At 39.9% G+C, this 14,970-nt stretch overlaps 1 protein-coding gene across 1 annotated transcript in view; it reads right to left on the bottom strand.

Moving 5' to 3' along the window:
- The window catches only part of ppp1r16b (protein phosphatase 1, regulatory subunit 16B), a 63,134-nt gene that overhangs the window by 3,560 nt on the left and 44,604 nt on the right, over positions 1-14,970 (bottom strand). The window contains exons 4-10 of the mRNA XM_088308808.1: positions 6,005-6,150; positions 5,817-5,920; positions 2,985-3,109; positions 1,874-1,999; positions 1,714-1,789; positions 1,512-1,641; positions 423-576 (exon numbers count right to left, since the gene is read on the bottom strand). Of these exons, the coding sequence (XP_088164934.1) occupies positions 423-576; positions 1,512-1,641; positions 1,714-1,789; positions 1,874-1,999; positions 2,985-3,109; positions 5,817-5,920; positions 6,005-6,150 (861 nt within the window). The remainder of the gene's footprint in view (positions 1-422; positions 577-1,511; positions 1,642-1,713; positions 1,790-1,873; positions 2,000-2,984; positions 3,110-5,816; positions 5,921-6,004; positions 6,151-14,970) is intronic.

The following is a 14,970-nucleotide window of genomic DNA, read 5'->3' as shown; positions in this document are numbered from 1 at the left end:
TTTTGCTTGTATGCTTTCGTCGAGACTTGTCTCAAGCAGGAATGTCCTTTTTCCTCACCAATCATGGTCCGATATGGTAACAAAAACGTAATTGGTCTGAATTGCGATGGAGCCCAAAACAACATTAGTTTTGCTCGGAAGCAGAAGAAGGATTCATGTTTGTTGGACAGGACCAAAGCATTGTGGCTGAACCGAGGTGACCTGAAGGAGATTACATCCAGCACATAGAGAGAGCGGAGTACATTACAAGCCACAGAAAATCGAATGTGCGGCTCATTAACGTCCTCCCTGCCACTAATAATAGGCAGTGACACGCACCCCCCCCGTGCGTACTGTCCTCCTTAGACTGGAGATAAGACATCTGGCGCTGTTGCAAATCAGAACTATTCTTTATGACTGATGCTAATTATGAGATGGCTCACATGAAGCACCCGGATGTTCTCCTGGTCGGGATCCTTCTCTTTGTCCTCCTTCTCCTCCTCCTCCCTGCCTCCCCTCCACACAATGGCCTCCGTTTCATACTCCTTGCGGCACAGGTTGTGTCTGTCGGACAAACTGGCTCGCCTCACCACCTTCCTGCAAATTGGAGAATCCTTGGTGAGATTGAGACGTGATGCCCGGCCAATTTATTTTCCACGGACGCTGCAATTTTGCAGAATTAACAGAAGATATGTCATTTGCCATGTTTCTACGCTGAGCAGCACTGTGGCGTCGTGCTGCAGCTTCCTCCAACGTTTGAAAAATATCCAAGTTAAGTTAAGGAAATACTCTTAAGCAGAGTTGCACCAACAAGGTTTAATTCAATCTCAGATTAGCTATAATCAGAGATTAATCAAACCGAATTCAGATTGAGTTAATCTGGTTTTAAAATCTAGCAGAGTTCTGTTGAACTATTTAAAATGAATCTCAGTTTTGTAAAACTCAGTTCTTTTGAATTGAAACAACCCGATTAATAGGGATGATTGCGGATAGAGAAATTATTAATTAATTATATATATATATATATATATATATATATATATATATATATATATATATATATACACACTTATACTCAGATCAGGCAGTTGCCCATCCCTGCTCTAACTTGTCCATTGGTTTGAGTGTGAATGGTTTTCGAAAGTAGATTTACTCTAGATTGACTGGTGACTCTCGCCAAAAGTCATCTGGGATAGACTCAATCTCAACCGTGTCTCTAATGGGGACAAGCTGTGCAGAAAATCTATCCATGGCATGGATGTTCCCTGTGATTATCTGGCAAAGAGTTTAAAACTAAATAATCCATCAAATGTTGTGGTTGCTCTCTATATGTGCCCAGAGAGTAACGGGAGACCAGCATAGGGTGTACTAAAGTCACCCGGGAAAAACTGTAAAGAGAATACATGGGTGTATATTTCCCTAGAGATGAACACGATTCACCACTTTACGTGTTGACATTTGCATACATTTTACAAAGGCGAACCATGCCTAGTAATAGTCAGTAGCAGCAGCCAGCAGGTGTCAGCACTCACCCACGACTGCCAGCGCTGGATGTCCTTCGGCACAGCGAGGTCTTGTGTTTGAGCTGGGACTTCATGATGATGTCATGCTTGTGCTTCAGGTCCAACAGAATGGCTCTGAACTCCTCATCTTCACACAAGTCTTAAAATGGAGGATGGACCAAAACGTTAGTACGACACGATGGCTACACCTTTTAGTAGGGTGTGAGTATACCAATGGGGGTCTCATCGAGGAAGGTCTTGGCATTGAGACTTGCTCCGTGAGACACCAGCAGCTCAGCCACGTGCATCTAAAAGAGCAAGAGTAGTATTTGAAGTCGACAGTTAGTGGAGTCTCTGAGCCAGTAGGCTTTTCCGTCTGCGTCTCATCTCACCTGACCCCAACATGCGGCAGCGTGGAGCGGCTGCCATCCGTCCGAGTCTCTCAGGTCCATGCGAGCGCCGCCCTCCAGCAGCAGCTCAGCAGCCTGCATGTAGCCATTGGCTGCCGTGATGTGCAGCTGCAGAGTCCAAAATCAAAGCACCTATTGAATTACTCTGCCAAAGAGCAAAACATTTCCATAATATGCCCTCTTCGTGAAAGTAGTGCTTGTCTTCATTTGCTAAATTTTATTTGACCTCTTCCAAATCCCCTTTTTTGCCCCTTCAACTTTATTGTCTATCTCTGTCGATCAAGCAGACTACACAGGAAGGAAAGTCTTCCAATAATACAGAAAAACATTTCTCTTGAAAACAAAAGATTAGCCTTACATAACTTCCGACAATTTCCGCATGCGCTCTTCTCTGGCCTTTGGCCATTCTGGCACGATCTGTTTTGTTTCATTGCGCTGGATGAAGATTAAGCAAAGGATGCAGAATGCTGGAGGATTAACAAGGGGTCTACAACCATGTCATGTTCTCTTCATAGACGAGTAGGTTTCCAAAACATTGATACATAAATAGGATGACCCGTCATCCCTTTTAAGAAGTAAAAAGCATCCTTAATTACTTGTAACATAATTCCATTATTTTCAAAGATGCCCTTCCACCATAATCATTTTAACCACATCCAAATCAACATGGCAATAGAGTAGAATGCAAGTTTTAAATCGCAAACTGAAATTATTATGGGGCAAAAATTACTTAATTTCTGACTGCAGGTTTTATTTTTATTTTTTTTATATATACCTAGTAATTGTGGGGAATTGTAACCTGGCCATCTTGTGAATAACAAAAATCAGCAAGTAACTGATGCCCACTCAAATCCACTGTGAATTTTTTTAACCCCCAAATATCTTAAAAAATGGTTTAATGTAATACAGATTGATTTATTCCTTGCCTTTGTTAGAAAAAGACACATATTAAATCTCAATTGTGATACATAGAAAAACATCAAAATTAGACTATTTTTCAACATTGTTCAGCTCTAGATAGACGAGTAGTTGCAAACGGAACAGATTAAACTCTTAAATCAAGTTACCACTGTACATCTTTCAGGAAACGTACCAGTGTGGCTCCCTGCGAGTCCTGATGATTGACTTTGTCACCAAGCCTCACCAGTTCCTGGATATCACCCAGCATCCTCCTCTCTGTGGACGCCCGGGTCTCATTGATCATCTCCTGGGTGATTCCTGCCGATCGAACACACGCAAACAAGCAGCGCTAATCGGTGTGCTATTGACTTTCCTTTCAAAGCATTCGTCTCTAAATGCGACACGTTAGCGGTTTCACGAGAGCCTTTTCACACCTGATTCTGTCGGGGATTTGACAATAGGTCTGTGTGAAATAATGCCGACTCCATTTTTAACCAAATCTAATTCAAAGCCGACGTCTTGACAGCAACAACTTAAAATTGAGAAAACCACAGTACAGCGCTTGCCTTCTTAAGAATCCTCCATAATAAATGGATCAATAGCACACCATTCTTACATTGTTAGTCTTAGTGGAGGAAAAGTGACTCGTTGTCAGGATGAGGAAAGTGCTTTCATAAACAAGCAGTTGTGGCTGTACAGAGAAAATGTGAGCAACCGTCTTCTACATCTAGATGGTGTACAGTCATATTCTGGGAAGTGGAAAAATGAATTGCGGAAATAAAACAGCAGTAGTAGTCGTGCCTAGCTGGTGCATTAATATATGATTGTGCTTCATAATCAATGCTAAATTAGCACTAATGAATGAAGTGTTACCATTTTTCCATATTGTCATGAAATTAAAATCCCTGATTTTTTTTTTTTAATCACCAAAAAAAAAAAAATCAATTTAGTTTTCCCTTTCACTCATAGAAAAAATATTATTATTAACACATCTAGGATTAGTTTTATCACTCCTGGTATCAAACACGTTTTGAAACAAGTTTTTTATTTTAACGCCCAGCATGATGATGGATTTTATTTTCTTTACAGAAAATGTCACACTGGGCAACCCAAACTTTTGAATATATGTAAACATGATGCTAAATGAATTTCCGATTTTTAAATATTCAACAATTGGACACAATGAAATTAGCTGTCAATCTGCATGGTTGAGCTGTACCATATGTCTGTCGAATACCACACGCCCTCCGCATAGGGATCCATTGTCTTTTCTCTTACAGAGTTGTACAGGTGTCCAAACTTTCAAAATGTTGATAAATGACTGCTTTAGTAAACAAATGAGCACTATGTCTTCGGCAACGTGAAGTGCTTTTAATTGCGAATGCTTGTCATCATTCTATTTTCATGTCAAACGGAAAATAATGTCAAAATGTCTCTGCAATTTTTTTTTTAGTTCTCGGAGTGGCTAGTCTATTTAAAAAAAAAAAAAAATCTATGTTGTCCTTGGAAAAAGTCACTAAATATGGTGACAAATTGCTAAATTGCCAAGACTGTCTGTGCTTTTGAAAATTAGCTCTTCTGTTCACAGTCAAGTTATTAGTGAAAGCAGTGCACATATGTTGGGTGGTGCTTTCAACGAATGAAGCCACGCCACAAAAAAAGAAAAAAACTCTTCCTGACAAACAAACTTTAATTAATTTAATAGCAGACCACTCCTATATGAAACCCAAAACTAGCTTTAAAACACTTGGTCCACAAAGTTACCTCAAAATTGATTTTTTAATTTTTTTTTTATTTTAACCCCCAGCATGATAATGCATAATTTTTTTCTTTACAGAAAATGTCACACTGGGCAATCCAAATCTCAAAAAAAATTTTTTAGCGGGACTGTTGCATTTCTTGCCCAAGCTAGGCACGAAGTTACTCCTCTTGCTTAACAACAACTAAAATAAAAACGTGCATGATTTAGATTAGATGCTCCATGCTAACCCAAACTCGCACAGTGCTTAAATGCGATAAAGCCCTTCTAATCGAGTCACTATTACGTCTCCCTCATTAAAAGGGAGGCTTGGTAGTTGTAAAATTTGAGTTTAATAAATGTGATGATTATACTACATTATTTGTATGAATGCTTTTTTGATCAGGACCGAGGCAGCATTGTCAGTTGACTATATTCTGCGTTAAATTATTACCAAATCATCTCAGCTCCTATTTGGGTGCTGAACTGAGTTAATTTAATATTATTTGACTCATTTGCTTACCACTGCAGTGAACCGATGTCCTCCGATAACTGCCTGCCTTCCATCAAGAGCAGTGCGAGGGTGCGTGTGTGTTTATTAAGACAGAGGAGAGCCTGTCTGCTCACCACTGCGTCATCTCTGGAGGTCTCGCCACTTTTGGCAGCGCGATGAGAGCAATTAGCATTGCCGCGCTCCCCCTGTTTGATGCTCTTATTGTCATTCTTCTCACCTACTGTAGCGCTATCTGCCTGCTGCAAAAAGGTGGGCCTGAGAAGCTCCTTTGTGTTCCTCAATACGTATTTGGTCTCACATGTTCAACTAATCCCATAGTAATTTTCCTTTGACAAAGCTGCCGGACTAAAAAGTTTTATTTTTCACTCGAGGGAATTTCGACATCAGCAAGTTTAGGTGGTGAGAGAACACGTGTCTAGCTTACTTATATCGAAAATACGTTTGTTACTGCTGCCGACAAAACTACGGGAAAGCCTTTGAATCATCCATTTCGTTCCTATACAAAAAAAAAAAAAAAAATTAGCACTGAAGCACGACTCTTGAGATACTCACACTTGGCCATTCGAACCATGCTTGAGCCCACTTCACATATAAACTCCAGCACGTTCGGCTGGCGTGAGCGCTATGCTGCATACTCGGCCCGATTAGTCAGGACTTGAATGCAATCCTTCCTTGCCAGTTATTGATGATGACGGCCGGGTAGGAGTAGGGCTTCAGATTAATTAAATTCATCTTGGGCCTGTTAATTTCCCATCTATGTCTTTTTCACGCACCTCTGTTGGCCATGGCCGTCTCAATGATGTCCAGTGTTGGGTCGTCTTCACAAAGGTCGTAGGGCATGTTCCCATCAGAGTTGACCGCCAGCAGATCTGCACCGCTGTGGGTGAACATGACCACCCAAATGATGAATTAAAAATCATGGCCTGGTGATGCGCTGTGTGCGTAGTTCATGTCATCTCACTGTGCAATGAGTATCTTGACAAGGCCTGCGTGGCCACAGGTAGCGGCAGCATGCAGCGGCGTCCACAGCTCGTTATCTTGAGCGTTGACGCCGGCTCCACGGTCCAGTAGGATCTTTACCATCTCCTCGTAGTTGTCTATGCAGCACTGTGTGGAGAAGATGCACGGGGGGTTAAATGTGGGTTTAACGATGACATTCGATCTTGGTGACGAGTTACAGTGAGCTGAGGCGGATTGCCAGGGTGTCCTCGTCTGATTCCTCTCAAGGTTACTTCCTGTTGCGTTACTATATTATTACCAAGAATCTGCTCTCTGCGTGCATCAGTTGATCCCAGATTACTACTAGTACTGGTCATCAGGAAAAGATCTAGAAAGAGGATAGGGCCTTTCCCACAACTGTCCCCCACTGTTGAAGACTAAAAATCACGCATTGATACGAATCCACATATAATTGACGAACAAATGATGAGAGGATGAGTTGCATGAACAATGCATGCAATGAGGTGGATAAAATGATGGATGGACACCCTAGGTGGATGGAAGTCCGGCTAGGTTGGATGGAATGATGGACAGGTGTCTTGGTGGTTGGCACGGTGGGTGAGTCATTAGAAGGGTGGCTGGGTGAGTTCATTGGATGGACGATGAAATTAATTGTGGTTCGGGTGGATGCAAACTTGCAAAGGATGGTTGACTGATGGATGCACTGAAAGATGGTTGATGAAACGATGGTAACAGGATGTGGACTTGAGAATAAAGCAAGTTGATGGACTGATTAACGGGTGGATCGATTGACGATAAATGATGGGTGAATTTTGATGGATGGATACGTGAGTGAATTATTGGAACAAAATACAACGGATGAACAAATCAAATGATTGATGGGTGGATGGATGAATTGTGGATGATAGATGTATGAATGCAATGGAATGATGGCCGGGTGTATTTTTGAATAGGTGAATGGAACAACGGATTGAGTGCTAGATAAATGTTGGATGGATGGTTACATAAAACAATGGACAGATAGCTGGGTGGAAGCAACAATACATGGATCACTGAGTGCAGACAAAGTTCTTGAAGCCATTATTGGGCACACATCTTTTCAGTGCTCAAGTGACTCCAAGTCTTGTAAGTGTGGTTGTGATTACAACTCTGGAATGCGTGTTCTCAGTTAAAATGTAGCAGCAGTCATCTCCAACAGAGCCAATTGATACTAGACACGACACCAAGGAGCATCGCCTCCGTCCGTAAGCCATCTAATGTAGCTGTGAACTTTTTGCAGTTTGTGCAAAATTTTTATGACGCAACATCTGTGCATCAAGCGCCCATGACGGCAATAACGCTATGCTGCATAGATGGCGTATTAAAGTAGATATGTCATAAAAGTTAAGTTTTGCTCCCAGAAACAGCTGCACATTTATAATCTTCCTTTTTGGGAGCCACCAAAGAGTTGTTACCTGTTTCTCCCCTCCAGGTTTTTCATTGACCATCACACATACATCGTTCTTACATCTATGAACTCACAAGAACGCATGACACAGTCATGTTCAGCAGTGATCACCAACCACTCGGGCGCGCGGATTGGTTAGGACTTTTTTTTTCCCAGAGCATAGCATGTCCAGTTCACCCTGATCAGGAATATAGAAAAGCACCCCCATCTACCATTTAAAAAAAAAAAAAAAATAAAAATAAAAAAAAATGCGATAAACATATATTCAGCAGTTGTGTTGGGATAGAGCATTTGTCACTTTTTTTTTTATTGCTTTTTCCCCCCGGGGACAGTTTTTTATTTATTTATTTTTTTAATTTCCCAAAGCTTATCGTGCACAAGACCAGACTTCTAAGGTGAAGAGTCTATTATTAACATCACTCTACAGTCTCGACAGCCCGACCGTGTCTTCAGCTTGCGCTCGCAAATACACAGATGATGCCAAGCATACATTCCCTCACACACTCTCACACACGCACACACACACCGTACCTGCATTCAAATGTCCAAGATAACATTCTTCTATATCAACCAATGCCGATTTGATAAGCCAAAAATGACATGTAAAAGCCGTGTTCTCAAATGGGGTCGGAGGGCTTCCAGTTGTCTGTGAGGTCCAAAAAATAATAAGCAATAAGTGAATATATCGTACCATTTTCATGAAGTACGTGTCTAAACATTGACCCAACCCGCTAATAAAAGAAACCTGATAACTTTGAGTGATTTGAGTGATTGGTTTCCTCTAGTCAAACTGTATAATGTAACAGCTGAAACTCCGCACTGAGACAAGATACAAACGCACAACATTTGCAGTTGATGTGCGAACCAGTCGGCTACTGTGCACATTTAGGTCCAATTTCTATTAAAGTGCAGCACATTTTAATCATTGGTGTTTTTTATTTTCCGATATTTAAGTGCAGTCTTTTTATTCAGAGCAATAAAGCACTATTTTTCTCTTAGGGTTTTTGGCAGAAGATTATAGTCTTTAAACAACATTATTACGACTTTTTACAACTTTATACAACACACTTTAGTATCATTTCAAACTCACCTCACAACATTACCTAATAAAATAAGTGGACAGACAGATGGTGTGATTTTGAGGAAAAATAAAAAGTTTTCAAAATCAAATCATCTCTGCTCCCACTTCACAGGGTTGGCCCTAGGCAAGATTTTATATGAGAAAGAAAGAAAGAGAACTTAGAAAGAGAACTTCAACATTGCCTTTAATTTAGAAGACACAATGTCACACAACCTAATATATAGAGTATAGTATAGTATATCAAATATTTAATGACTGTATCGTTACTGTCAAACAAATCATGTGAGTTCCTGTTGCGACATCTAATTGAACAAACCAAAATGAGCAACAAATGAACCTCTCCTTCCATTTTGCCTGCCCTTTTTTATTCCCTGTGCTCTGGACAATTTTGATCATTTTGAAATATCAGGGCTAGTTGTCAAGTTATTGTAAATAAGCGCAACTTCCCCACTTGAAAGAGATAAATTCATGAGCAGATTTGATCTAGATTTTATGACGATGATCAAGATCTTTTACCTTTAAGTAGTTTGACAGTTCGTCAAGAACTTTGATTCCACACATTAGTCACTGGCAATGTGTTGTATTAAGAGCAGTGGCATTTGAATTCAATTTTGGATTTTGGAAAAAAACAAAACACATTATTGTAAATAAATGTAAGTAGTCACATATTTAATCTTATAACAACTTGAGATTTACTTGTTTCACTTTTCTCCACAAAAGGTTAGGCTGTCATTGTTGTGTTATAATGTTTTAGTTTAACATGAATTAATGTATTCTAATGTTCTTGTTGCCATTCAATATGAAATAGTCTTCCCCCCAAAAATACACGATTTCAAATGTTCATGGAATCATTTCATGGGCATTCATGAAATCAGTTAATTCAACGCCGGTGACGCACAGTTTCACGAGCCACCGCGCTTGCCTGAGCCAGAACGTTGATTTCAAATTATGTCACATTTCTTCTCCTTGCTTTTTTAATTGTTTGTATAAATTTAAATTTACTGTTCTTTCATTTTGATTTGAAGAGTCAATCGTGAAAATGTAATTGATTTGAATATAATTGATCATTCATTTGAAACTAATGGCGCCACCTAAAATCCGTGGTGCCCTCAACATTTGCCTAATGGGCAAGCTGCTGGCACTGCCTCTTCATAACCTGTAAAAATACCCCCCCCCCGCCGCCGGCTCTTTATGTGAGATAGGGGCCGAATAGCCAAAAAAGAAAAAAGGTAATTAACTGGCTAAAAATGTTCACACTTGGCTATATTAAGAGTTAAAATTCTAATTATATTACAAAAACTGCTCGAGAGAAAAATTTACGAGTAGGTACACAAACAGCGATTCATGAATCCAAATTGTTTGAAACATCTGGAGTTTTGTAGTCTAAGCCAACAAGACTACTGATAAGAAGGCTTTGGTGTGTGCGTGTCCTGAAGCAAAAAAAAATCATTAGACAAGACATGAGAGGAAATGAAATTACTGCACAAAGCAAAGCACAGATTGCAGGAAGAACAGATAAGAGGTGAAAGTGAAGCCCACAAAACAAAAATAATAATCGACTGGAGATGGGACACAAACAGTATGTCATTTTATAAATGATTCTTGTCCGCATGCAAACAAAAAACGCCCCAAAAATTGCAGTGCAATTTTATAAGACAATTTATGCATAACAGAACTTTCGTACTGAATTTGCATCAGTTTTTCTTCAGGTTTTGTTTTTGTTTTTTTTTTAATAAAAGAGACTCACCGATGACTTGTCCATATTGTGCCATCAAGTTTTTAAATGAGCTTACGTCCGCATTAATTGTATTCTGTGGGAATTGAAGGGCCACACTGAACAGAAAAAAATAATTAAGTAATGCATATTTTTTTACAAGAATCAAGTTTAATGATTCAAGAGAAAAGTGTCAATGTTACAGGTAAACCAAGAGTAGTCACTAGTCATACACAAAAGAGGTCAAACTACAAGAATTTGACAATTATATAGCCGTAATACTACCGGAAAATAGTATATTACTATTTCAAGGAATTAGTCGTAAAGACTGTAATCATAAAATTAAGAGGGGAAAAGTTGGAATTCTTGTGTAAATCAAGTCTAATAAAAGTGCTTATATTCTGAGGGGATTTTTTTTTTAAATATTTCTAAAAAAAAAACGTGGTAACATTATAAAAACAAATTGGAATTGTACTTAATGAATATTATTTAAAAAAAAAAAAATAACAATAGGATGAGAAGTTGTCAAGTGGTGACTTGGAAAAAGGAATGGTTACGTGATGAAAAAAATTTGGAATTTTATTGGATCTTAGTTTTAAGAAGTAGTAACAATAAATTGTTGGAATATTTTAATGTGTTTTGATGGTTAAAAAAAGGAGTTGGAATATTACAGTTTATGGCGATACAAAAAAGATTTAAAATGAAAATTTTAATGAATTTAAAAATTTTATGGAAATTAGTCTTATATTTTTGTTGGAAAAAAGGTGGTAATATTCCAAGAAAAACTTTCAAATTTTACAAGATAGTTATATTATTTTGAGACTCCACTACCATTTAGGTCCATGTCAAAATTTTGAATTGACCTCATCAACATTACAACTTCATTCCACTAAATGGTCCTCCGTAGCAAACTTTTACCTTGAAGCTTTTTTTTCCCCATTGATGTTTAATACTCTGAATTATCTGAATTCCACACAGTGTATTTATTATTCGTTTGGGCGTGCATATTTTTCTTTTTCGTTCTCAGATAAATACAAAATCCGAATTAGCCATGTGGAGACTGTAGTGAGTGTTATCTCCAATACTTCTTCTATCAGTCTAAATAAAAGACTGAAACCGCTACGACGCTCCGTCTTGTAAAAAGACGGTGCAGATTATCTCACATCTCCAGCTTTCAGCAGCCTGCGGCAGTGGCAGATGCCTTTAATGCAAACCTACACACTAATTTACAGCCAAGATAATCTGCTTAGCCTCTTGAATAAACCCACGTACAGTGCTTCACCCACCTGCTAGCCGGCTGCTAAGCTAATCTTTTGCTCCACATTTGACTCCACGAAGGCCCTGGCCAATTTAAGACCACCCCTGTGTACGTTTAATAAAATCCTCTGCTCTGGTTGTGTGTGCGGGCTGTGAGAAATGGCTTAGCTTAAGCATGGAAAACCGTCTGGCTGGGATTCTTCAGTGAGGTTAAGAGAAGTATGCTTGCATTGGTCCAGTGAGCGAGGCTGCAATTAAAAAGTGGAAGCGAGAGAAGTTTGAGCTGCACTGAGTGAGGAGTGGAAAAAGGTGACGGAGGGGATAGTCCGTCGTGATTTGTGGACCGTGCGAACCACTGTTGCGTGTTATTCTTCTCACTTCATGACACACCTGCGAGAATGAAGTGAATGACAAATGATGCGGGTGCAGGGGCAGACTCGTGTTGTAGTTTGTGATCTATCTGGAGATGGTGCTGAGTCGGACTTTAACCTTTGAAAAGGGCACCCGTTGAAATTCAAAGGTACTGGCAACCAGTCCAGGTTGTATTCCGCTTTGCAATAGGCTCAAGTTACCCATGACGTGAGAGAAGACAAGTGGGGGAAAAAATGGATGGCTGGATGCATAGGTAATTCCATTGTTTTTTTTTTAAGTGTTCAATTGGTTCCCCTGCTTCACTCACGTGAACGTGAGTGTGAATGCTATACGTCTTTTTGGCAAATGACCAGTCGAGGGTATACCTCGTCTCTCGCCCAAAGCTACCTGGGATGGGCTCCAATTCACCCGGGGCCATAATGATGTCAAGCAGTTCAGAATATAAAAGGATGGATGACTGACTTCGAGATGGTCAGAGGAAGTTTAACGGTTCACCTAGCGGAATATGGTGCTGCAAATTGGGGGGTACTGTCACACCAAATCAGCCGTCTTTGGACTCAGAGGGCTAATGCCGACAACAGCAGTCACCAAATGACCACCCAGTTCCATAAATGTGATTCCCTGGCCCTAAAATTCACGAGGTGCTGTATAAAAGCTGCTGAATAAACTATGGCGGCGCGCCGAAATGTCATCTCAAAGCTCCTCATGGTTAAATAAAAATCACTAATGATCATTAAAATGCCTATCTTAAATCCTCACTGCACTCCTCATACATAATTAAGCAGCAAAATCATTGAAGTAAATGTTAGTTAATGACACTCTAGCAGGCAACTCAGCGTGTGTTTCACAACATCATCAATTTTTCGGTGCTGCTTATTCTGTTTATCCCAGCTGACTTGGGTTAAAAATGAGTCACAGGCATCAAATCCATGGCACCTGTGTGAAAATGTTACCATCAATTGACAAAAATGTATCGAAAGGATTACCATGGGTTTGGACGGATTAGTTAACTGGTTAAGACAATATCGGATATTTTTACAATTGAGTTTTTTACTGCTTATCACATCAATTAATCAAGTGATAAGACAAAGATTGTTTTTTTTTGGGCAATATGAAATACAATAACATGCATGTCAAGTGCAGGTGATATTTTTGTGTAATTGGGGTCGCCCTCCTAATTGTTCTACGAGCATCTGTGATTCAGTTTTATGGCTTTAAAAGGCAGCACTTGACCTGGTGAGTGACATGGGCATCAGTGAATGAGAGTGACGAGTCAGCTGTCCATTAACTGGCTAACTAACCTTTCGCCAGGCTGTATGAAAGTATCTAACATAATCTATCCATTATTGTCGGTGATTGTAGATATGTTTTTGTGTTATACATTGTACTTTATTTTCCTTGTCAAGTGTGAAATGATCCCCAACTTATTTTTCCTCATGGCTTGCCAACCTCATGCCGATGTATGGTGCGTGTGACTGCAGTAACAGTCTGTGTGGAAAAATGATGCCTGCAAAGCTTCGAAGCAAAGATTTTGTATAGACCTTTTTTATTTATTTATTTATTTTTTGCAATGTTGAGTTATTTGATTAATCGTTGAAGGCATTATGCATGGCTGCTGAGTAACTTTTTTTTCCTCTAACCTGAAATTTTAGTGGCTTAATGCACGAATTACAAACTGACTTGCATATAGTATTCACGTCAACTGACTTTCACTTCACATTGCTGATAAATGGGCAGAAGTGTGGAGCTGAAGTCTGGCAGCAACTAAAAATAATCACAAATTTGTATTGGTCATAGATGCATAAGTAGTTGCACTGTCTCAAAATTTTATGGACAAAATGTTACCGTTTAGGTTGTTGCTTAAAGGTCTCTGTAATGAAAAATGTACTTTAACATAGGTGAGTCTATTGGAAGGCCTGCTCCGTAAATCTTTTGTGGGCAAACTATTTCGAATGAGCTGCTCTGAATTTCGCTGGATTGTGACTTAACTGTCCGGCTAAAACCACCAATCCTCGCTTTTCTAATGCCATGACTTGGCTGCTCGGCTCGATGAAGATTTTGAAGTGAGACACTAGACGGAAGTACGATCATGTGAGCAACTTGGGGGGAGAGATACGGGGGGGGCAATCTCAACTTCAACAGGCATTGTCAATGAAGCTATTGTCAAAGGGCAGCAAGCGAGTTAATGGTTATGGTGGTGGGATGGCAATACATCGCAGGCATGTCAACCAACATCACTACTCTGTGTGTGTGTGTGTGTGTATATTTAGGTGCGTGAGTGTGTGCGTGCGCGCATCTGTGTGGCCACAGAAGCCATATATTGATGTATCACCCCTATCAGCGAGCACTGCTGAGATGGATGTGACATCTCATTTAAACGCGATCACCGCCACTTCATTCCCTAGAGTGTGTGTCGATACGCATTTGTGAGTATGAGCGCGTTTTATCTTTGATTCCGTCGGACCATAATGGGATGACAAAACAAAGAGCTCACAAGTTTTTATATACTGCTACTCTTGTGACGGTGTTTTACGTTGGGTCCTTGATGTTGTCAGTCCCTATGGTCCTCAGGCTCAAGTTGCTCAGTGACGCGTCAGAATGCCAAGCTTTCTTCCAAGACTACTGCATCCAGCTCTGCACTCTGTTGTTACTTTGTATTTCTGCTTTTCCACATCCGTGTCCTGTCTGCGTCTGGGTCCATTTCAATATTCAAAGCTCTCGCGTACTGTTTAATGTGCATGGGTGTGGTGCATGTCTGTGTTTTTTTTTCAATAACAGTAGACGTGAACAGGTCTAATCTTGAAGAAAAATGCGCAGACTGATCGATCCAAATAGAAAATGATCGTGTCCGCACGAGTACGGACGCACGCATCCACATGCACACGCGCACATTAATTTAACGCCTAAAGGTTAATGTGATATTTTTTAGTTCATCTCACAAAAAAAAAAAAAAAAACACGCCGGGGGTGACTGATAGAGTTCTTTGCGGTTTATCTTGCTGCCTCTCAGTGAACGCGGGAGAATTCGTCTGCAGCGTCTGAGAGGCAAAACGTGGTAGATGAGGATAAAATAAACAAACAAATAAAAATAGCAGCC

The sequence above is a fragment of the Idiotropiscis lumnitzeri genome, chromosome 11 (genome assembly GCF_059441095.1).
Source record: "Idiotropiscis lumnitzeri isolate Australia: NSW breed Sydney's pygmy pipehorse chromosome 11, RoL_Ilum_1.0, whole genome shotgun sequence".
NCBI classification, from domain to species: Eukaryota; Metazoa; Chordata; class Actinopteri; order Syngnathiformes; family Syngnathidae; genus Idiotropiscis; species Idiotropiscis lumnitzeri.
The sequence above is the reverse complement of the archived record's forward strand: the minus strand, read 5'-3'. Positions and strand labels throughout refer to the sequence as shown.